This window comes from Otolemur garnettii, unplaced genomic scaffold (assembly GCF_000181295.1).
Source record: "Otolemur garnettii isolate 467f Iridium unplaced genomic scaffold, OtoGar3 scaffold00003, whole genome shotgun sequence".
Classification (NCBI taxonomy): domain Eukaryota; kingdom Metazoa; phylum Chordata; class Mammalia; order Primates; family Galagidae; genus Otolemur; species Otolemur garnettii.
The window spans coordinates 19,216,230-19,239,442 of NW_003852398.1; the positions used below are offsets into that span (position 1 = coordinate 19,216,230).

At 40.6% G+C, this 23,213-nt stretch overlaps 2 protein-coding genes across 2 annotated transcripts in view; both read left to right on the plus strand.

Annotated features, from left to right (window-relative positions):
• Positions 1-2,059: 2,059 nt before the first annotated feature.
• FAM71B (family with sequence similarity 71 member B) lies at positions 2,060-4,697 on the plus strand. Its single transcript, XM_003782005.2, has 3 exons — positions 2,060-2,662; positions 3,450-3,575; positions 3,642-4,697. Exons 1-3 carry the CDS (start codon positions 2,060-2,062, stop codon positions 4,695-4,697), a joined length of 1,785 nt encoding a protein of 594 aa, XP_003782053.1.
• Positions 4,698-7,202: 2,505 nt separating this feature from the next.
• Positions 7,203-23,213, plus strand: part of MED7 (mediator complex subunit 7) — a 22,766-nt gene continuing 6,755 nt past the window's right edge. The window contains exons 1-2 of the mRNA XM_023516614.1: positions 7,203-7,213; positions 12,297-12,299. The gene's annotated coding sequence lies outside the window, so the exon portion shown is untranslated. The remainder of the gene's footprint in view (positions 7,214-12,296; positions 12,300-23,213) is intronic.

Consider the following 23,213-nt stretch of genomic DNA (forward strand, 5'->3'; position numbering starts at 1 on the left):
GGCCTTATGAGAGGATATATCGTTCTTTTTTTTTTTTTGTAGAGATAGAGTCTCACTTTATCATTCTCGGTAGAGTGCTGTGGCATCACACAGCTCACAGCAATCTCCAACTCCCAGGCTTAGGCGATTCTCTTGCCTCAGCCTCCCGACTAGCTGGGACCATAGGTGCCCACCACAATGCCCGGCTATTTTTCTTTTTCTTAATTGCAGTTTGGCTGGGGTTGGGTTTGAACCCGCCACCCTTGGTATATGGGGCTGGCGCCCTACTCTCTGAGCCACAGGCACTGCCTGAGAATATATAGTTCTATGGTATATTTATATAGATATGTAAAACTTCTGATTTTTATATCTAATAGTGTTGAGTGTTAGTGATTATTCCCTTATAATAGAATATAAGTCATTTTGTTCTTTCTTAAAGAGAAGTCATTCAACATTTTTAGAAAAAAAAGCTCTTCCAAGGTAGGGAATCTGATCTTTGCATTTTTTTCTTTTGTAGATGGTCCCAAACAAAATACTTACTCATTAAATTTTGTCGAATAAACAAATGGAAGAATGAATCTCAGTGGGCACAAGCAAGTTCACGTTCACGGAAAAGCTGCAATATGCCAGCCACTGCTGTGAGCACGAGGGGTATAAAAAGGAACATCTCACGGTTGAAGTTTATTTCAAGACCTCCACATAGTAGTCCTTGAGTCTGGGGGTAGGGCAGAGTGTACGTTTATTTTGGAAGTAGTTTTCTAACTGGAGGAGGGGGAATTTGGATTCATCGCCTCGTGCAAGTAAAAACAAAAAAAGAAAATCTCCAGAAAGATATCTTTGCCACAATTTCTCTGAAGAGCTTTTCAAAGAAACAAAATGTCAGTGGTGTATCAAGTAGTCATCAAACGTGAAGCAACAAACAGCAGTGTGGGAAATCCTACGGTGATTCAAGACCTCTGTGGATTCCGGGTTCCAAGTAAGACCTTACACATGCTGCTAGCTGCTGATGACACCAAGAACAAGATGAACGCGAGTGTAACAGTGAGCCATGAAGCTTGGGATGGAGAACCAGTTCTAACCTTGGTTACAAGAACTGGGTCAGATTCCAGCTTTGCACTCTGATTCCAAACAAGATGATCCTGAGCCTCTGTTTCCTTACCATAAAATGATATAAAATTAATGTGCTTTAAATGAGAAAGCAGGTGAGATAACCTTCCATATCCTGGAAACCACTGACTCTGACGGCCGGCAGAAGCCCCATGCAATAGCACCACGCTACCTATGTCTGGGATGCAGAGCACAACAATCCAGACAGGATCTCTACCCTTAGCAAACACACCATCTACAGCCACGATTTTGTCCCTAGGAAGTAACTCAGCAGAAGCAAAAATATATCTGCAAAATGATCCTTGCAGGGGTCTTTGTAACAACAAAACTGGAAACAACCCAGATATTTACAAAAGCAGAATGGCTTCATAAATTATGCATCTGAATATTTATTTATTTATTTTTATTTTCATTTTTATTTAAGACAGTCTCACTATGTTGTCCTCAGTAGAGTACTATGGCATCACAGCTCACAGCAACCTCTAACCCCTGGGCTCAAGCAGTTCTCTTGCCTCAGCCTCCCAAGTAGCTGGGACTACAGGCGCCTACCACAGTGCCTGGATATTTTTCTTGTAGTTGTCATTGTTGTTTAGCAGGCCTGAGCCAGGTTTGAACCTGCCTGCCTCAGTGTATGCGGCCAGGACCCTAACCACTGAACTATGGGCACCGAGCCGGAACATTTTGATTAAAAAGAATATCCAACCTACCCACACCTACACCCTGGCAGGGTCAGTGTGTCCTCCATGGAGATGGTGATTTAAGGGGGGAGGCTGCTGCAAGGGGTGGCTGCTTGGAGGCTAGGACAGAGGGGTGTGTGAGGGCGACAGGTCACAAAGGACAGAGGAGGATAAATGGGGTGGTGTAAGGACATTTAGGCAGAAGCCCTGCAGGGAGATGGGTAATTGCCTTCACTCCCTCTCTTTCTCAGGGACTCAACTCGTGGCTGGCGGAGCTGTCTTAAGTGAAGAGAACCATGAGCAGTGAATGTTTGTTACCTTATTACACAGCCCACAGCTATCGTTCAATGGGTGTGTTCAACACCTCCATGGGGGACCTGCAACGACAGCTGTACAAGGGAGGAGAGTATGACATTTTCAAGTATGCACCAATGTTTGAGAGTGACTTTATCCAGATCAGCAAAAAAGGAGAGGTGATTGATGTGCACAACCGTGTCCGAATGGTGACTGTGGGCATTGCCTCCACCAGTCCCGTCCTCCCACTACCTGACGTCATGCTGCTGGCCCGACCAGCTAAGGTCTGCGAAGAGCATGCCAGACTAGGGAGGCACATCAAGGGGAAAGGTCGCAAGCCCATAAAGATTCTAGAGCTCACCAGGCTACTTCCCTTGAAGTTTGTGAAGATCTCCATTCACGACCGTGAGAAACAGCAGCTTCGGCTGAAGCTCGCCACTGGCCGTACTTTCTATCTGCAGCTGTGTCCCTCCTCAGATGCCCGAGAAGACCTCTTTTGCTATTGGGAAAAACTTGTCTATCTCCTGAGGCCACCAGCAGAAAGCTCCACCACCACTCCTGTGATGCAAACTGCGGACATGGTAGAGGACAACAGAACTTCCATGGTAAGCACCCACAGAGACACAAGGAAATGGGGCAGGGTTCTTGGGAGAGCAGCTTGAAGCCGTCCTTACAGAGCCTATAGTGCCCTCTGAAGCTCCCCTGGAAAAGGCATTCCACTGGCAAGGGCTCTGGACCAAATAAGTTACCACTGGGGGACTTAACATACTAGGAGATTCAAGTGTTTCTCCAGTGTCCCAGAAGGCTGAATTTAGACAATAGGTGTCAGCTACTCCTGTCTCGCCCCTGGGTTATAACCCCTTCTACAGCATCCTGATTGTCCATTTTCTTCTTGAACACTCACCGCCCCAAACCAGGTAGTCCAGCTTGTTGCGGAACACTCTTACCAATGAGGAAGTCCTTCCTTCCTCTGAGTCATGATCTATCTCCCCCTGACTTCCATGCACTGGTCTGGGGGTAAAAGAGCACAACCTCTGTGTGTGTATACACATATGCACAATTTTAGTAGTTGCCAGAATGTAAAATGTGTGTATCCTTTGACCTGGCAATCACGCTTCGAGAAATCTGCCCTGCAGAGCACAAACGTATAAAATACAATGTACAAAGATGAGTCCTTTCTCTGGTACTGGAATTGTTCAACCCCATTGGACAAGGGGTGCTATAGATGGAATCTTGCAACAAATGGGAGCAAGACTGAGACATGATGATTTCAAAGGTTCTTCTAACTATAAGCCCTTGAATTGCTCAGGTCTAGAACAAAAGAGGTGCAGAAACTTCCGGCCTCCCTTTCTATCATGTCTATCTCACCTGTTTCTCCTCCCCTTGGTGCAGGCTTCAGAAATCCGTGGACAAGGGGATCGGAATGAAGTTGGACATCGCAAGGCTTTCGGGGTGTCTGCTGCCTCCTCTTCTGCTTATGCTGGGGGAGAGGGCATTCGACATTCCCCCCGCCACAAGGCTAGTGCAGTTGCCTCAGCCTCAAGCCCCAAGGCTAGGGCAATTCCCTTAGCCTCGAGCCCCAAGGCTAGTGCAGTGTCCTCAGCCACCAGCACCAAGGCTAGTGCAGTTCCCTCAGCCATGAGCACTACAGGGACTGCAGCAGGAGCAGCAGGGATAGCAAGTGGCACTACAGTAGCAGGGGTAACGAGCCCTGCAACAGGCACTCTGAGCGTAGCAACAATCAAGCCCACAGGCCCAGGCCAAGTGACTGCAGCCGTGGCGGGAACAGCCACCAAGAATCCAGGAGAAAGTGAATCCGGCAAGACCATAGCAGGCGCTGCCAGTATATCCTCAGATGGCATTAACTTGGCCTTGGTGGGTGCTATGAGCACCTCCTCAGCAGGTACATCCAGCTTCACTACAGGGACTTCCAATATCTCCCAAGAGAGTAGTAGTTCGAGTATGGTGTTTGCAGGCACCATGATGACTGGCACGTCTGAGGCGGTGGGACCCCTCGTATCAACCTTGCAGAGTGAGGGTTACATGAGTGAGCGGGATGGAAGCCAGAAGGTTTCCCAGCCCCGTGCTGAAGCCCAGAAGGAAAAAAGGGAAAGAAGAGAAAAAAAGGACAGACATCCTAGTAGGAAAAGTTCCCATCACCACCGGAAAGGGGGAGACAAGAGCCGGAAAGGGGGAGACAAGAGCCGTAAAACATCCTCCCACCGATCCTTATCTGGTCACAAGAACGTGAGAGATGATAAAAAAGACAAAGGGAAGAGCAGTGCAAGGGACAAGAGACACAGCTCCACTCGCAAAAGCTCCAGCCACACCACCACTAGAAAGGAGTCAAGGTCATCTCACAAACTGGGGAAGAGCCGATCTGCCAGTAGCTCAGGTACTTTGAGTAAGAAAGCCAGTAAAATCAGCTCTTTCTTGAGAGGCCTCAGAGCCCCTTCTGGTTCAAAAGTTACAGTCACATCGGCAGATAGAGAGGTAGATATCATGACTAAGACAGTAGAGAAGCATAACATAGAGGCCAAGGTGGAGAAAGCCCAGGAGGGCGAGGAGCTGGGGAGGATCAGTGGCACCATGACGTCTGAGACGACAGAGATGATAATCTTTGAAACCAAATCCGTTTAAACAGGAGCCAGGGCAGGAAGCTGCAATGGAGACCCAGGGCTCAGGGAAGTGTCTCCAGAGAGCCCATTCCAGCTTTCTTTACTGCAGTTTAATAATAAAGGAAACCATACAACTCCAAAAGAAATGATATCTCCTGTTTGAATTTTCCTGTCCCATAGCCTGGCAGTGACCTCACAGTGGCTGCTGTGATGGTGTCTGTGCTGCAGGCTAAGATCCCAGCCACTGCCCACCCAGGCCCAGCAAAGCCAAGCTGAATACTTGGCCTTGCCTCAACCTCCTGCCTTTGGCTCCCCAAGACTGTGAAAGTCACCAACTACGAGCTGGGATGTATCACTACCACCACATCCCCATGCCCATTTTCCTTTTCTGAAGGTCTCTGGACATGGACATTCAGTCCAGTTCATAGACTAAGCAAAGATAAGATTCATCTCCCCTCAGGGGAAGGTGGTTGAGGAAGGAAAGCGTACAGCAGCATTTATAGGCAATTAGAATAGGAAGTCCATTTATTTAGATCAGGAATTGGCAGACCATGTTCTGAGGACCAAATCTTACCAGCTTCCTGGATTTGTAAATAAAGTTTTATTGGAATATAACAGTGGCCATTCATTTGCATAATGCCTATGGCTGCTTTCACTCTACAACAGATTTGAGTAGTTGCCATGGAGACTGTGGCCTGTAGGATTTTAAGATATTATTTGGCCCTTTACAGAAAAAGCTTGCTGACTCTTGATCTAATCTTACCAGTCTTCCTTCCTCCTAGGCATATACACTGTAGAAACTATCACATATAGTATGCTTGTCAGGAGAGAGCTAGGAGAAAGTTTATAGTAAAACAATTTGTAATACCAAAACCCCGGAACCAGCCCAAATAGGCATCAGACAGGAGAATTGATAAACCATAGTATATATGTACAATACATAATATACAACAGTGAAAATGAATAGCAGCTATACATGTGAACATGAATGAATCTCACATAATGTTGGATAACAAAGACAAATCAGAAAAATATGTGTAATATAGTCCATTTGTAGAACAGCTCAAAAAATGAGGTCAAACAATGATTGGGGTACATATTTATTAAAAGTATAGGAAAAAAACAAAAGTGTAGAAAAAGACCAAAGGAATGATAAACACAAAATTCAAGATAGAGGCTATGTTGAGTGTGAAAGGAGGGCTATCTGACCCGGGAGGCACACACAGCGAGTGTCAACAGAGTAGGAATTATTCTATTTCTTAAGTAAGAAGGTATGTTCAGGGGAGTTTATTATTTTATTTTTATTTTGACATCTCTGAAATCAGGATTGTTTTAAATTGCTGTCAGCCAGGTGGCAATTATACATCATTGTCGGCACCTTAGAAACGCCCTAACCAATTTATTTTACCAATGTTTTCCATTTTACATATGTGCAAGAGGGATTTATGACAAAAAATCTCAGCCTGAAAGGTATTTTTCAATAAGCATAAAATAAAAATTCTAAATGACAAAAAAAGAATAGACTATAGAAACATGGAAATGTTGAAATGTATTGTTAAGAAATAATAGAATAGTCCAAAATACTGTGTATTCATTAATTATGTAAATTATGTATACATGTGGATGTTAATCCTAAAAATTAAAAAAAATACTATATTAGAGATGGGATTATATATTCCCCAAATCTCTATTGTAAAAAAAAAAAAAGTACATTGTCTTTCAATTTTTGAAAAATCTTTAAAATGAGTGCTTAAAAGTTGTTAAATTTTTAACAGTAGATAACAAAGGCTGGATGTGAGAAAAATGATTCTGGAAACCATGCGCTTTTGTCTGAGCCCAGGAGTGGAGCACCTGCCCAAACTTGCAAGTCTTTGCTCCTTGGCCTGTGCATCAACATTAACTACTAGGACAGAAGTTGGATTTCCAGGAAGACTTAGGGACCTTCTTCGAAAAGCAAATGTGTATAGGAGAGGTAAAGGAAGTGAGAAATGAGGTATTCTGGGAGAAGTGGTAGCTTGGCAGTATCAGAGAAGCCCTTCTCAGTTGCTCTGGTGGGTGGCTGGAAAATCCCACCTTGTGACTTTTGGTAAAGACCAACAGATAAGACTCTGGGAATCAGGCTGCCCTGGGTGTTGACTCTTCAAACAGTAGGCACAGGCAGAAGGAGGGAAAGAAAGACACGCTCTCAAAGATCTGAGTGGGCCTCCCGGAAATGTGGAGGAGAGGAGAGTACTAAAGGGGAACTCTTTTCAAAGCCTTTGGCCTAGATTCCCAAATGGACAGCTATGCCAGAGGCTAAGTCAGTGTAGCTGCAAACAGCTTAATCTTATCCTTGTATAGGCCATGGCTTTAGCTTTTTACTTCTCCTAATTTTGTTTTAGGCACCTGCCCCCGCAACACTCCCTTCCTGAAGGGTTTCTTCAATACAAACACAGTTTATCCACCATGCAGGGCATTCACTGAGCAGACCCCAAATTTATACAAATGCCACTGAAGTAAAGTGGAGGTGGGGACTTGCCCAACACAATGTGCTCTGCCGTGCACTTTCTCTGCAGTTCCTTTTTCTATCTTAATACTTCATCAAGAGACATATATTTACAGACCTAAGTATTTCCAATCATCAGCCCTTTTCTTCCAGAGGAAGATATCAATTGGAGCATCAAGTTAATGCCCCATCAGATAAAAGTCAGTATGTTTTTTTTTTAATTTCAAAATATGGGGATACAAATGTTTTTGGCTATATGGATTCCTTTTATAATGCTTGAGCAGGGTTACATGTGTGCCTATCACCCCAAATAGTGTTCATTGGACCCATCAGGTAGATTTTTGTCAACCTAGGCAAGAGATAATGGTCTGATTCTATCCAGATTGTTGCAAAAGGCATTAATTCCTCCACTTTTTATGGCTGAGTAGTACCCCATGGTATACATACACATATATGTGTATATGTGTAATTTGTTAATCTGCTCAAGAATTGATGGGTGCTTGGGTTGATTCCGTATCTTTGCAATGGTGAATTTTGCTGCAATGAACATTCAAGTTCAGGTGCCATTCTGTCAAAATGACCTCTTTTCTTTTAGATAACTACCCAATAGTGAGACTGCTGGATCAAACAATAGGGGTTGCACTAATTTGCAATGCCACCAACAGTGGGTAGTGTTCCTTTTTCTCTGCATCCACTCCAGCATCTATCTAACAGGGTTAAGGTGATAGCTAATTGTAAGTTTAATTTGCATTTCCCTGATGATTAGTAACCTTGAGCATTTTTTCTTATGTTTATTGGCCATTTATCTATCTTCTTTTGAAAAGCTTCTGTTCATGTCTTTTGCCCACTTTTTCATGGGGTTGTTTTTCTTCTCATTGATTTGTTTGAGTTCCTTATCAATTCAGGTTATTAGTCCTTTATTGGATGTATAGCTTGCAAATTTTCTCCCATTCTGTAGGTTGTCCATTTGCTCTGTTGATGATTTTGGTAGCTGTGCAGAAGAAAAGTCAGTATTTTTAATAGCACTATTCATCACCATGGTACAAATTCTGCTGCCAAAGTGCAATGGGGCAATGAATGGTTGATCACTAACCAGTATTCCAAACTTAAAGTCTGGTATATACATTTAAGTACAGTGATGAAAAGGGATATTGTGCTAACTGCAATATAAAATCACGGTATTGTCACGTTGGGGAGGGGTCTTTCAACCAGAGGAAGCCACTGCTATGATGAGAGGAAGCAAGGTGCCTTAAAATATTGAAGGCAGGCCATTGTGACTGGTAGGCAAAATGGAAGACGAGATGCTGGAGAGAACAGCAGGGGACAGGCTGTGTAAAACTTTGAGGTCCATGTAAAGGACTTGACTTCTGTCTTCAGAGTAATGGGAAGTTCCTGAAACGTTTTAAGTTGGGGAGTGACTTGATCAAATTTGCTCTTTGTGAAGGTCACTGCATTTATTGTGAGAAGAAATATTTGGGAAGGCGTTCATTAATATGTGGCCTTATTTCTTCAACATCCTTCTCTTGAAAAAAGAAAAAGAAAAAAAAGTGACCTTATGTTACTTCCTGTCTTTTGCTGCAGGATCTATGAAATGAGATTAGAGGGGATGTTTTCAAAGATGCTTCTTCATTAGAAATATCCATGGGAGGTGGACATGTTGATGGACCACCCAGATAGTCCTTAAACGAAGGACTTGTGATCCTAGTCGCTGAGAATGTGGCCCACTCACAAACAGCTTTCAGCTGGTAGTGAGTTTGGAAATTGTGTCAGCTGCAGAGAACTCTTTCACCCAAAGTGATGCTCTTCCCAGAGCCCACATCAAGGACCGAACGATGTGGAGTGTGAAGGTTTGGCCATCTTAGCCTGAAATAGACCAATTCTCAAGGGGTGTTCGAGCTCCAGGGGTTCCTGGAGCTCCATTAAGCTCACCTTCTCTCACTGTGTATTCCTACTTTTGTCCTCTTCCCTTCCACATGGTGCTGGACCTAAGGGCACGCCTTAATAAACATCTTTCCCACAAAAAGCCATTTCAAAATCTGCTTCTTAGAGAATACAAACTGGGACATTGAATCAGTGTAATATGCTGAAGGGGGTCACCTTCTTCAGACTCTACTCTGTGAAAAGTGTTGATAGCCAGTCCTTGGTCCTAGAGATTCAAAGAAGGAATCCATGGACCACTGAGTAAGCAACAGAATAGATGGATAGATAGATAGATAGATAAGGGGGGGGGGAATTAGTCTTCAGCAAGCCAAAGGGAAGAACCCACTGGGAAGCCTATTTGGGCCTTCTGTCTGGAGGTTTATATACTGCTTTTCCTATGCTGGGGGGGGGGTTTGGGGGACATGGGATGTATGTCTGGAATAGGTCACAACTGTTTGGTGCCAGGGGCTTGGGCAGAAATTAATTTCAAAACTGCCCATTTCAAAACTTCCATACTGCAGAGGAATGTGGTTCCCCCTGAGGCATACTTCTCTGTTCTAGGATAGGCAGCCTAGAAGAGATAACGGTCAGGCTTTGTTTGAGGTCCAGAAGGTCTACGCATTCTTTCTCAAATCTGTTTGAGAACCTGTTTGTGCCTGGAGATGGGGGTCTGGGCTTGAGACTGATTTCTGAGCTCACCCAGGCCTAGAAAAGTAGGGGTCTTTGTCTAGCTCTGAGCAGGGGACTCCTGTATCACCAGGAAGGGCATAATGTAGCATATACAATTCTGAATTGAAATAATTTTAAAATTAAGCATATTTGCTTATTGCAAAAAAAAAAGTCTATCTTAGAAAATTTAAAATATATAGAAATAAAAAAGAAAACATATATTTAATTGATTGCCTTGATAATTCACTGCTTATGGCTTCCAGAAAGATGGTGTAGACATGTCTTTCCCTATTTCTCTGGCTCAGTACAACTGAAGACCTTGGATATTATATATTATGAAATATATATATAAAATGTAATATATAATATATATGTATATATATAACATCAGAAAACTTGAGAGTTAAAGAGAAGAAGGCAAACCAGCTAGAAACCTCAGGAACTAAGGAACAACCTGGTGGTTAGTTCCCTGGGGGGTGTGTGTCTCTTCATATATGCCAGACTTGGAGCTGAAGAAGCTGGCAATCCAAAAAAAGAAAATATCCCAACAGAGACCTGGTACCTCTAGCCAAAGGACCAGGAGAGAGGCAGCCAAAAAAATAAAAAAAATAAATTGACAATAACTACTTTAGTGAAACACCAGAGGAAAAAAACTGTGGCCTGACCTTTTCCCATAATAGCAAAAGCCAAGTGAGAGAGAGTCTAGAGTAACATCCTCATGAAGCCATAACAACATCCCCACTGGGTGCTATCAGAGAATACCAAGTAAGAAGCTAGGATTTTGACTTTCATCCCAACAAGTAGTACTAAATAAAGCCCCACTTCCCCTTCCCTATGTCAGTGGAGACCATATGAGGAACTGGAACTCCCATCCTTGCCCAGTAGTAATGGGAAGCCCATTTCTGGGGGCCAAGTGGGGAAGCTGGACCTTTACAAAAGTAACAAGGTAGTGCCCCTCCTCCCATCCCCTGTTGGAGTACTATCTCAAGAAGTTTGTGCGTCTAAAGTAGGTTTAAAAAAGATCCAGAGTCTTTTAGCATAATACTAGAATTCACCCAGACTTCAACTAAAAATCAAATGAAAAAAGACAATTTATAGGTGACTAAGGAAATCAGAAATATTTTCTCCCAGAATATATTTCTTTGACATATTTTGCGATGGCTGCCTTGAGTCTTAGGGATAGAAGTAATATGGCAAAGCCGTCTCTTGGTGGTGGTGGCAACAGATCTACATCTATAGAGAATGCAGCAAGGTCTTTCCTTTTTCAATATAGAAAAGACTAAGGTCTGGAAAGAAACATTTACCATCTATTCTCTCTAAGGGCTGCTATCTAAAAGGTTTAATTTATATAACAAGACCATCTTTGCTAGCTTGTGAAGCCTCTTCCTCTCTCCTTTTCCAAACCTATTTTTCTGCTCCTAAGTCCCTATTCTTTTTATTATTATTATTGAGACAGATTCTTACTCTGTTTCCCAAGCTAGAGTGCTGTGCTATCAGTCTGGTTCATAGCAACCTTGTCTCCTGGGTTCAAGGGATCCTCCTGCTTCAGCCTTCTGAGTAGCTGAGACTACAGGCACCCACCCACCACAGCACCTGGCTATTTTTTTCTATTTTTAATAGAGATGGTCTTGCTCTTGTTCAGGCTGGTCTTGAACTCCTGAGCTCAAGTGATTCATTAGCCTTGGCCTCCCAGAGTGCTGGGATTACAGGTGCCAACAAGCCTCCATTCTCTTAAAACCTCTGAACCTCGCTAAAGAGTCAAATCATCATTCTGTGAGTTCCTGTGTGTACACACTTAATAGAATAAATCTGTATTATTTTCCTCCTTTTCATCAATCTGTCATGTCAGTTATTTTTCAGTGAACCTTTCAGGAGCAAGAGTTTTTGCTCCCTACAGTGACAATAGCAAGATATCAGAGATGTTAGAATTCTTTGACAAAGACTTAAAGTAGCCATGAGAAAGGAATTAAGAAAATTCCTGAAACAAAGGGAAAAAGATAGAAATCCTTATCAAAGAAAAAGAATGCTTAAGCAAAGAAATAGAGGATGAAAAGAAGAACCAAATGGGAATTTTATAACTGGATTTTTAATATCTGGATTAAAAAGTTCAGTGGTTGGGCTCAACATCAGAATGGAGGAGAAAAAGGAAGAACCAGTGAACTGAGAGAACAAAAGAAACTAACCAGTTGGAACAACAAGAAAATATCTGACTGTGAAAAAAATGAACAGAGCCTTGGGGACTTGTGGGACCATAATAAAAGATCTAACATTGTGTCATCAGAGTCCTGGAAGGAGAGAGGAAAAGGGTGAGGCTGAAGAAACAATGGTTGAAAACTCTGAAATTTGGCAAAAGACATAAACCTACAAGTTCAAAAAGCTGAATGAACACTGAAATCCACACCAAGACAAATCATAATAAAACTGTGAGAACAAAAAAAAGTTTTGAAATAAGCCAGAGAAAAAACAACACCATAATTATTGGAGAAAGTAATTTCAATGACAGTAGAATTCTCATCAGAAACCATGGAGGACAGAAGAAAGTGGAAGGATGTTTTTCAAATACCTAAAGCCAGAATCTCCTGCCTAGAAAATTCATCTACGGGAATAGAGAGGAAATCAAAATATTCTTAGCTGAAGGTAAAATAAATTACCACCACAAGACTTATCCGGAAAGAATTGCTAAAAAAATTTCTCCAAACAATAGGAAAATGATTTATGAGAAAGGTGGAGGATCTTGGAAGTTGATGAAGGAAGAAATAACACAGTAAGCAAAAATATGGGAAAACATAAAAGATTTTTCTTTTTTGTGTGTTTTCTGAATTTTATTTGATAGGTGAAATAAAAGTTATACTGATTGATTCCAGATGTTTATAAAGAAAATATTTAAGACTACTTAATTCATATTATGAAGGTAATATTAACCTACATCAAAACCAAAAACAGTATAAAACTACAAAACAGACCAATATCTCTCATGAATATGGACTTACAAATTTTTAACAAAATAGTAGCAAATATGTCAGGTGCTGTGGCTTACACCTGCAATCTTGGCCCTCTGGGAGGCTGAAGTGGGTAGATTGCTTGAGCTCAGGAGTTTGAGACCAGCCTGAGCAAGATGAGATCCCATCTCTACAACAAACAGAAAAAATCAGTCAAGCTTTGTGGTAGGTACCTGTGGTCCCAGCTACTTGGGAGGCTGAGGTAAGAGGATTGAGCCCAGGAGTTTGAGGTTGCTGTGAGCTATGACACCATAGCACTCTACCCAGGGTAACAGAGTGAGACTATGTCTCCAAAACAAACAAGCAAACTCCAGTAAAAATTAGCACATAAATTTCAGCAATTTATAAAAAGACTTGCACATCACAAACAAGTAGAGTTTATTCCAGAGGTGCAAGGTTGTTTCAACGTTCCCCAATAATCAGTACAAACCACCACATTAAGAAGTTACAGAAGGAAAATCTCATGATCACATCAATTGATGCAGAAAAAGTATGAGACAAAATTCAACACCATTCACGATGAAAACTCTTAGGCAAATAACATTAGAGAGAACTTCTTCAATTTGCTAAAGAGGACCTACAAAAACCCTAGAGCTAACATTATACTTAATAATTAAAGACTGAATGTTTTCCTTCCAAGATCAGGAACAAGGCAAGGATATCTACGCTCAGCACTCACTCGTATTCAGCATATAGTTTTAGGAAGTGCGATAGACAGGAAGGTAAAATAAAATGCATATAGATTAGAAAAGAAGAAATAAAATTATCCTTATTTGTAGATAGCATGATTGTCTATATAGAAAGCCCTAAGGTATCTACAAAATAGTTCCTAATAAACTAATCAATTTATTGGTTTATTAATAAACTGAGTAAACAGTATTAATAAGCCTGAGTTCAACAGGTTTGCAAAATACAAAAGTTGTTTCCACATACATGCAATGAACACATGGACACCAAAATTAGAAATACAATGCCATTTACAATTGCGCCAAAAGGAAATAAATATAATCCAGAATATTTAGTGATAATTTCCAGGTATTTGCAGGTTACATCTCTCAGCTTCAACGGAGGTATTAACAGTATTATCTTCATTTTCAATCTCCCTTCAAGCTCTGTCCTGGGGAGTGTTTTTTTCCCCAAATGGGATCGTCCCCCCTTACGCTTCGCCTCACTAATACATCAGATTCCTTCCTTTCCCCTGATAGGAGGAGGGGACCAGGAGGGGAGAGAGACCAGCCTTGTTCTCTAAACTTCCAGAAATGCCCTCCCCATACCCACCTTTTCTTACCCACAAAAACGTAATATCCCTAACTTACGTGGGAAGGCATGTATTGCCACCTAAATGGGTCCCTTCATTCCCCAGAGAGGGGACAGGACTCCCTCTGTTTTTTGCAACATCTCATTTCTTCCTTTTGCTGTTGCCTTTTTTCTCCTTGTGTTTGGTTTCGTCCTGCCCTACACTTCAGATTTCTATTTTGTGTTGAACTTGTTGCTTTTTTTAATATTGAAAAGATGACATGGCCCCAAGAGCCAAAAACAAATGGAATTGCAGAAAAAAAAAAAAAAAGACAAAACTTGTCCTAGACTTAAATGCTGAAATCTACATAACACTGAGAAAAAACTTAAAGAGGATCTAAGTAAATGGGGAAACATATTAGGTTCATGGATTGGAAGTCCTAATATAGTAAAAATGTCAGTTTCCCCCAAATTAATATTAACATGGGTTATGTAAAAATCCCAGCAATGTAGTTTATAGATACAGACAAGGTAATTCTAAAATTGCAAGGAATGAAAACAGAATGATGGTGAAAGAGAAGAATAAAGTAAGGAGAATCAGTCTACCTAACTGCAGGCCTAATCATGTGTTTAATAATCAAGACTGTGTGATATGTGTGGAGGGATAAAACAGATGGCTGAATGGAACACAGCAGAGCATCCAGAAATAGATCCACATGAACATGGCTGGTAGATATTTTTATAAAGGTGCCAAAGGAATTTAATAGAAGAAAGATAGCTGGAGCAACCAGGCATCCATAAGCAAAAAAATAAACCTTGACCTAGTCTTACGCTATGTTTCTAAAAAGTAAACTCCCTTTTGTGTCTTTAAAAGAAACAAATTTTTTTAAGATAGTGAGTTCGAAATTGATCACAGACTTCTTTAAATGAAGTGTAAAACTATAAAACTTATAGAAAAATATAGGATATATATGTATAATCTTTGGGATTTGGACTAAGACTTAGAGTTAACATGAAAAGCATTGTCCATAAAGGAACAAATTGATAAATTAGACTTCATCAAAATAAAAAAAATATATTTGCTCCTTAAATGACCCTGGTAAAAGAATAAATACAAGCTAAAAACTAAAGAAAATATCTGCAAACCACATAACCCACAAAGGACTAGTATCGATAATATAGAAGGAAATTTCAAAATTCAACATTAAAAAAACAAACAACCCAGTCAGAAAATGAAGAAAATATACAAAGAGAGATTTTATGGCAGGACACACAGATAATAAATAAATCCATGACAGGATATTCAGCCTCATTAGCCATTAAGGAAATGAAAATTAAAACCACAATGAGATAATACTATACACCTATCAAAGTGATTAAGATAAAAGTAAAGTAATAAATAGAAACAGCACCAGTGCTGATGTAGATCCAGAGAAACTATATTACTCATACCTTGCTAGTGAGCCTGTGAAGTTATACAGCTATTCCGAAAAACAGTTTGATTGTTGCTTAAAAACTAAATATGCAACTACCACAGTTTTCAGCAGCTGCACCCCCGGGCATTTATCCCAGATAAATGGAGACTTATATTCACACAAAACCCTCTGTACAAATGTTTATGGAGGCTTTGTACAGTCACACACTGGACACAACACAGATGTCCTTCAATGGTCAAAAAAACCTATGGTAACCAGATGCTGGTGTGGATATGGAGAGAAGGGAACACTTCTATACTGCTGGTGGGATTGCAAACTATTACAGCCTTTTTGAAGAGAATCCTCAAAGATCTAAAAGTAGAGATCTTCCATGTGATCCTGTAATCCCATTACTAAGTATCTACCCAGAAGAACAAAAATCACTTTACTGCAAAGACATTTGCACCAGAATGTTTATTGTGGCTCAATTCATAATTGCCAAGTTGTGGAAGCAACTTATGTGCCCATCAACTCATGAAAGGATCAATAAACTGTGGTATATGTAGACCATGTATACCTGAATAATACTATTCAGCCATTAAAAAGGTGGAGACGTTACATCTTTTACATTTACCTGGATGGAGCTGAAATACGTTCTTCTTAGTGAAGTATCACCAGAATGTAAAAATAAATATCCAAAGTACTCCATACTAATATGAAACCAATACATAAACAATTAAATGCTGATGTGGACAATAAAACACAAATATAGTCTAGTATGGGGGATGAGAGAGGAGGGAGGGAGGGAAGAGGGAAGGGTGAGTACCACTGGCAGAAGGAAGGAGGGCATGAGGCAGGATCTCACCTAATGTGCACATTGTGAGGGTGTATAACACCCCCCCTGGGTGAGGGGCTCTTTTATAAATGGAAGTTTACCCTGGAAGTGAGAACAATGTAACCTAAAAATCTGTGCCCTCATATAATTCGAAATAAAAAATAAAAAATAAATAAAACCAAAAACCTTATGGTACATCTATACCATGGAATACTACTCAGAAATAAAAAGTACACTACTGTTTTATACAACTATCTAGATGAACCTCCAATGAATCTCCAGAGAACTATACTGACTGCAAAAAGCCATCCCCTCAAAGTAACATAATTCATTGATTCCATTTATATAGCACCCTTGAAACAAAGGAAGTATATAAACGGGAGACAAATTAGTGGTTGCCAGGGGTTAAGAAGAGGTTGGGGACAAGAGGGAAGTGGTTGTAATATAGAATGGCATCCTGAGGGTCCCTTTTGTAGATAGAATCTGTCTTAAGTATATTTATGTCAAAATGCTGGTTGTGATATTGTATAGTTTTGTAAGATACTACCATTAGAATAAACCAGGTAAGGTATACAAGAGATTTCTCCCTATTATTTCTTACAAGTACATCTACCAATACTTCAAATTAAAAATTTTATACAGAAGATATACAGATGGCAAATAAGCATATGAAAAGATGTTCAACAATAGGTCATTAATACATTACAACCAGGGGCGGCGCCTGTGGCTCAAAGGAGTAGGGCACTGGCCCCACATGCTGGAGGTGGCGGGTTCAAACCCAGCCCCGGCCAAAAACTGCAAAAACAAAACAAAGCAAACCAAATTATAACCACAATGAGTTGTCAATATAAGCCTATTAGAATGACTAAAATCTAAAGGACTGATCACAATGAACTAGGATGCGGAAGAACAGGAACTCTCATTCGTTGCTGATGGGAGTGAAAAATGGTATCACCACTTTGGAAGGCACTTTGGTAGTTTCTTAAAAACCTAAACATACTCTTACCATATGATCCAACAATCATTTTTCCTGGTTTTTACCTAAATGAGTTGAAAACTTATGTCCACATAAATACTTACACATGTGGCGGTGCCTGTAGCTCAGTGGGTAGGGTGCTGGCTACATACACAGAGGCTGGTGGGTTTGAACCTGGCCTGGGCCAGCTAAAACAACAATGGCCAAAAAAAAAAAGCCAGGCGTTGTGGCAGGCGCCTGTAGTCCCAGCTACTTGGGAGGCTGAGGCAAGAGAATCACATAAGCCCAAGAGTTTGAGGTTGCTGTGAGTTGTGACACCATGGCATTCTACCCAGGCTGACATAGTGAGACTCTGTCTCAAAAAAAAACCCAAAAAACAAAAAACAAAAAAACACCCCCAAACAAAACCTTACCTATGGATATTTACAGCAGTTTTATTCGCAATTGCTAAAACTTAGAAGCAACCAAGATGTCCTTCAGGAGGTGGATGGATAAACCATGATACATCCAGACAATGAAACACGATTGATTCAGTGATTAAAAAGAAATGACTGGTGAAGCCACACAAAAAAATGGAGAACCCTTGACTGCATATTACCACGTGAAAGAAGCCCATCAGAAAAGGCTATTGACTGTATGATTCTAGATAGAAAAGGTCAAACTATGGAGACAGTAAAAAGATCAGTGAGTTTCAGATTTGGTGGGAGGGAAGGATGACTTCCCTAGAGCATGAGAAATTTTTAGGGCAGTGAAACTATTCTCTGTGATATTACATGTATAATGGTGGATACCATGTCATCATATATTTGTCAAAACTCATAGAATGTACCACACCGAGAGTGAACCCGAGTGTGAACTTCAGGTGCTAATGATGTGTCAGTGTTAATTCATCAACATCAAATGCACCACTGTGGTATGAGGTTGATGTTGGGGGTGTATGGGATATTAACTGGGATTCTGTGAGTACGCATGGGGTGGCAATGTATGGGAACTCTCCACTTTCAGCTCAGTTTTGCTGTTAACCTAAAAGTGCTCTTTAAAAAGTGGTCTTATAAAGTCTATTTATAAGGTAGACTAGCTATGGAATTACAGAGCAATTTATTTCAGCCCCTGGGAAGAACAGGTCCCCCTACTGCCGACATGGATCTTTGAATGCTCTTTGAAATCTGTGAGATTGCCATCTCTAATTTGTATATAATAAAAAATACATACATAGGCACATACTGATAGAACTAATCAATGTCAGATCTCAAAGAAATTTGCAGACATACCATTCAGTGGTTGTTAAACTTTTGCCACATCTTGTTTTAAAATTTTTTTAAAAATATGAAATTTTAAGTGAAACCCAGTACACAAAAAAGATAAAGGGAAGGGTGCTTAGGGTGAGCAGCCTGACACCCCACCAGTTTGGCTCTTTTTTGCCTCAGGGGACACTGGAAAGCATTTCTGTTACTTAGAGTCCTTTGCTTTCCCTTGAGATTCTCATTTTACTGAGAAGAAAGAAGGCTGGCCCGAGATCCATCAGACTGATTGAACCCAGAGCTCCTGAATCTCAGATCTTTTCCACTCTGATCCTCCCTGATTGAACAGGAGGCTTTCTCAGCACCCCTTAATAAACGTTGAAGGACAAATTGGAATTAAGTGTCAGAGATGGCAGAAGACAAAGGCAAAAAGACTTAAAAAGAAGACAGCCAAATCCTAGGCAAGTCATAGGCTGGAGTCTAGATGGAGTAAAGGTGCATGTAGAGGTCTGAATTAATAAAATCTGTCTCTGTCAAAGGCCCAAAGTTCTAAAAGAAGTTCATCTTGGACCTGAGGCAGAGTGGAACCAAATAGGTAAAGACTTTCTCAGATAACTGCAGAGAAGCGGCACCTGGGCTTGCAATGGGTTGCACCACTGTATCTATAGCACCAGGGACAGTAGCCGGCGTTCAGTAGGTGAGTAATAAATGTTGGATGAATGAATGAATTTTTAGAAAATGAAAACATCACTAAACTCTGAAAACTTGTCTTAGAGGGTATTGCCACTCAGGCCATCAGAAAAATAATTCTGGTCTCTGAATGCCAGAGTCAAATGGAAGGGCCTCCCATCTTTAAATGGTGGTATGTGAACTCCTAATCCAGTGATAAGTACACCAAAGCCCAGACTTCACCACTATACAATATATACGTGTAATGAAATTCAACTTATACTTCCTAACTCTAGTAAAGTTTTAAAAGGGAAAATAAAACAAAATAGCCAGACACAGTGGCTCACACCTCTAATCCTAGGACTTTGAGAGGCCAAGACAGGAGGATCACTTTAAGCCAAGAATTCAAAACAAGCCTGAGCAATGTAGCAAGACCCCCCCATCCCTGGAAAAAAATAAAATTAACTGGGCATGAGGGTATGTGCCTATAGTCCCAGATATTCATGGAGCTGAGGAGAGAGGACTACTTGGCTGGGCGCTAAGTTTATGAAGAGCTCTAATCATGCCATTGCACTCTAGCCTGGGCAACAGAGCAAAACTTTGTATTAAAAAAATTATAATATTTTTTCCTCATGGATTTTGTCCTTAATTTTATTTTTTAAAATATTTCATTCGGGTCAGGAATGGTGCCTCATACCTGTAATCCCAGCACTCTGGGAGGCCAAGGCTGGTGAATTGCCTGAGTGTAGGAGTTGGAGACCAGCCTGAGTGAGGAGGGCAAGACCCCATCTCTAAAAATAGCTGGGCGTTCGTTGTGGCAGCTACTTGAGAGACTGAGGCAAGAGCATCACTTGAGCCCAAGAGTTGGAGGTTGCTATGAGCTATGATGCCATGGCACTCTACTGAGGGTGACAGAGTGAGAATGCTTCAAAAAAAAAAAAAACCCAACAAAACAATAAAATAAGATATTGCATTCAGATATTATTTGATTACTGAGTTTTGTTACTCCCTTAATTTTGCACCTGCCGCAAATGTTTTTCACAACTTACACTTGATGTGAAACTATACTAAAAGCAGGTAGCTCATATTTGTACACACTCACCATTCAGGAAACATGAAGATTTTTCTTCTTTAGTTTGCTTTTGTTCAACATCCATCTTTCAAGAGAAATGCATTCAGTGGAGGCTACGTGCACGGCAACTTTGGGGAATTGTCAAAACTGATGCCCACACAAGTCAGGAGCTTAGCTATAGCCATGGATGTAAAGGAGATGGATAATAACAACTGAAGGTAGAGAAGTGCTGTAAGTAAAGAAAGGAGGCTGTGAATGAGGATAGGGCTAACTTGGAAAAACTTTTGGAGAAGATCACATTTGAGATGGACGTTCAGTGGATTGGGTATACCCTAGATCCTTTGGGAATGTGTTTCTACACATTCAAATCAATCAGCCAACCAATAAAATGAATAGGTTTTGTGATGATTCTAAAAACAGGACAATGGCATGGCTATTTTTTCTTTTCATAATAATGTAAATGTAGACTTTAACAGTATAAGCTACAACAAATAATTCAAAAGGGCTTACCTGCTTTTTGGCAGGATTCTAAGTTCATTTGAAGTTCTTCAGCCTGCTAAAAACAACCGACAAATGTTCTCCAGCGAGACCAGTTTAAACTGGGTTTCCTTAACGCCAGGATTACTGCTGCCCCCTGGTGGTAAGAAAATATGTTTCTGGCAAAGCAAAGCGCAAGCACCAGCCCCTTCTTTCTGCTTGCTCTGCAGAATCTGGGTTGTTGAGATTGTTGCTAGTGATAATGTCAGTAAGTACTCTTGAAGCAACAACAACAATAACAGAGAATGATAATTAGGCACTGAAACTGTCCTGCAGACAAAAATGCATCAGTGATGACTCAACCACACACAATGTGTTATACCTTGTCTATCCCATCAAGAATCTTTGCCTAAGCCAAGATCACAAAGATTTTTCCTCTTTTTTGTTCTTGTAGGCTTTATAATTTTAATTTCACATTTAGGTCTATAATCCTTTCTGAGTTGATTTTTGGATATGGTGCAGGTAAGGTGAGATTCTCTTTATTTTTGCATATGGAAGTCCAATTGTTTGGCACTTGGAACAATTGGCCTTCCTCAGGCTCTTTGCACTTGCTGTCTTCCAGGTCTCTGCACAGTTCACTCCTTTTCATCATTTGTGTCTTCTTTCCAAAGTCACTTTCTGTGCGAGGCTACTCTGACCACCCTGTATAAAGTCACTATCCACTAACTTATATCCTTATCACATTGGTCTGTAATATATTTTTCCTCATGGCCCTGATCACTATTTGCAGTTCTTATTTCTTTTTGTACATACTTAGTGCTTGCATCTCTCCATTAGAAGATAGGGCTATTTAATGTCATTTTAAACTTCTAGACCAGCGTCTGGTACGTTAGACACACAATAAAGATTCGTTGAATTGAGCATATTCCTTGTTAAGCAATAAACTTTTCATTTAGATTCTGAAAATATAATCTAATAAATACCTTTGTATTACATACAATATTTTCACTAGCTTCTCTCATGATATGGATTTCATAACCATTTTTCATTTGTGGTTTATTGGAAAGACTAAGAGTTGAGGCTCCTAGGTTCCAGCCTTGATCCTATCACTAAATGGAAATCACTGTACCTTTGGGTCCAGTAATCCTAGTTCTAGAAATTTATCTCAAAGAAAAAAATTGGACACATGCACAACCATACATGCATTGGGATGTTCATTGCCCAGTGCACTTATAATAATAAAAATTGGGAGAAAAATGATTTCATGCAATATGGCTTTGGCTAAGTGGACTGTGCTATATCCATCGTATCCATCAAAGTCACATGATGGGCCCCACGCACTATAGCTCACTACTGTAATCCTAGCACTTGGGAGGCTGAGGTGGGAGGATTGCTTGAGCTCAGGAGTTTGAGACCAGCCTGAGTAAAAGTAAAACTCCATTTTTACTAAAAAAAAAAAAAAAAAAAAGGGCGGCGCCTGTGGCTCAAAGGAGTAGGACACTGACCCCATATGCCAGAGGTGGTGGTTTCAAACCCAGCCCTGGCCAAATACTGCATTAAAAAAAAAAGAGAGAGAGAGAGAGAGAGAGAGAGAAAGGCCACATTATGTATTCTGTTAAAAATCATGATTATAGTCATTGTATTACATATTTAATACATTTATTGAGTACTTGCTAATTTCAGGCATCGGTTAAGATTCTGGGAATACAGAAGTAAAGGAAACAGAAAGATGTCCTTTACTCATAAACCTGACATTTTGATGGGGAAGAAAAACAATAAAAAAAAATATACTACATAAGATGACTTCAGGTAAGTTCTATCAAGGATGGATAATACGTTGTAAGGGATTTGGGGGCATCCCCTAAAACATTGGTTCTCAACCTGTGGGTCCTGACCCACAGCAACTGTATTAAAGGGCTGCGGCATTAGGAAGGTTGAGGACCACTGCCCTAAAAGAATGATTGGGGCTTGTTATTTTGTATAAGGTGGCCCAGGAAGAATGCTTTGAAGTCACATTTGACCAGAGAACCCAGTGAACTGAGGAAGTGAAGCATGAAAATACATGTGAAAATGCAATGGCCCTGGGGCAGGAGTATGCCCGGCAATTTCCTCCGGCCTTATACAGACCATGGGGAGTACATCAGATTTTATTCTAAAAGTGATAAAAAGACTTGGAGAATTTTGAATAGAGGAATCATAACATCACTTATATTTTGACAGTATGGTAAATAGACTGAGGGAGGACAAAAGTGAAAGCTGTTTCAGAAGTCTAGCTAAGACATAGTGGTGGCATAGCCTAGGACCATAGCAGTAGGAATGGTAAAAGTCGCATTTAGGATTTACTGATTTTTAAACAGAACTAATACAAAGACTGGTGTGGTAGTTTTGGGGAAGTATGCAGAAAAAGGAGAGAAAAGACTCCTTAGACTTGAGCCTTTGCAAAAATGAGTGAAACATAATTGACTAAGGATGTCTACCACTGTTGGATATGGGGATCTGGAATGCAGAGAAGAGGGTCTTCCAGGCCAGGGTGATTTCTGGGTG

What these genes read in the sequence shown, in the direction of transcription:
- FAM71B (XM_003782005.2), top strand. Translation starts at nt 2,060, where the DNA reads ATGAGCAGTGAATGTTTGTTACCTTATTACACAGCCCACAGCTATCGT. An exon ending in AGGACAACAGAACTTCCATG is followed by an intron (nt 2,663 to 3,449) that starts GTAAGCACCCAC and finishes CCCTTGGTGCAG; the next exon opens with GCTTCAGAAATCCGTGGACA. An exon ending in GACATTCCCCCCGCCACAAG is followed by an intron (nt 3,576 to 3,641) that starts GCTAGTGCAGTT and finishes TCGAGCCCCAAG; the next exon opens with GCTAGTGCAGTGTCCTCAGC.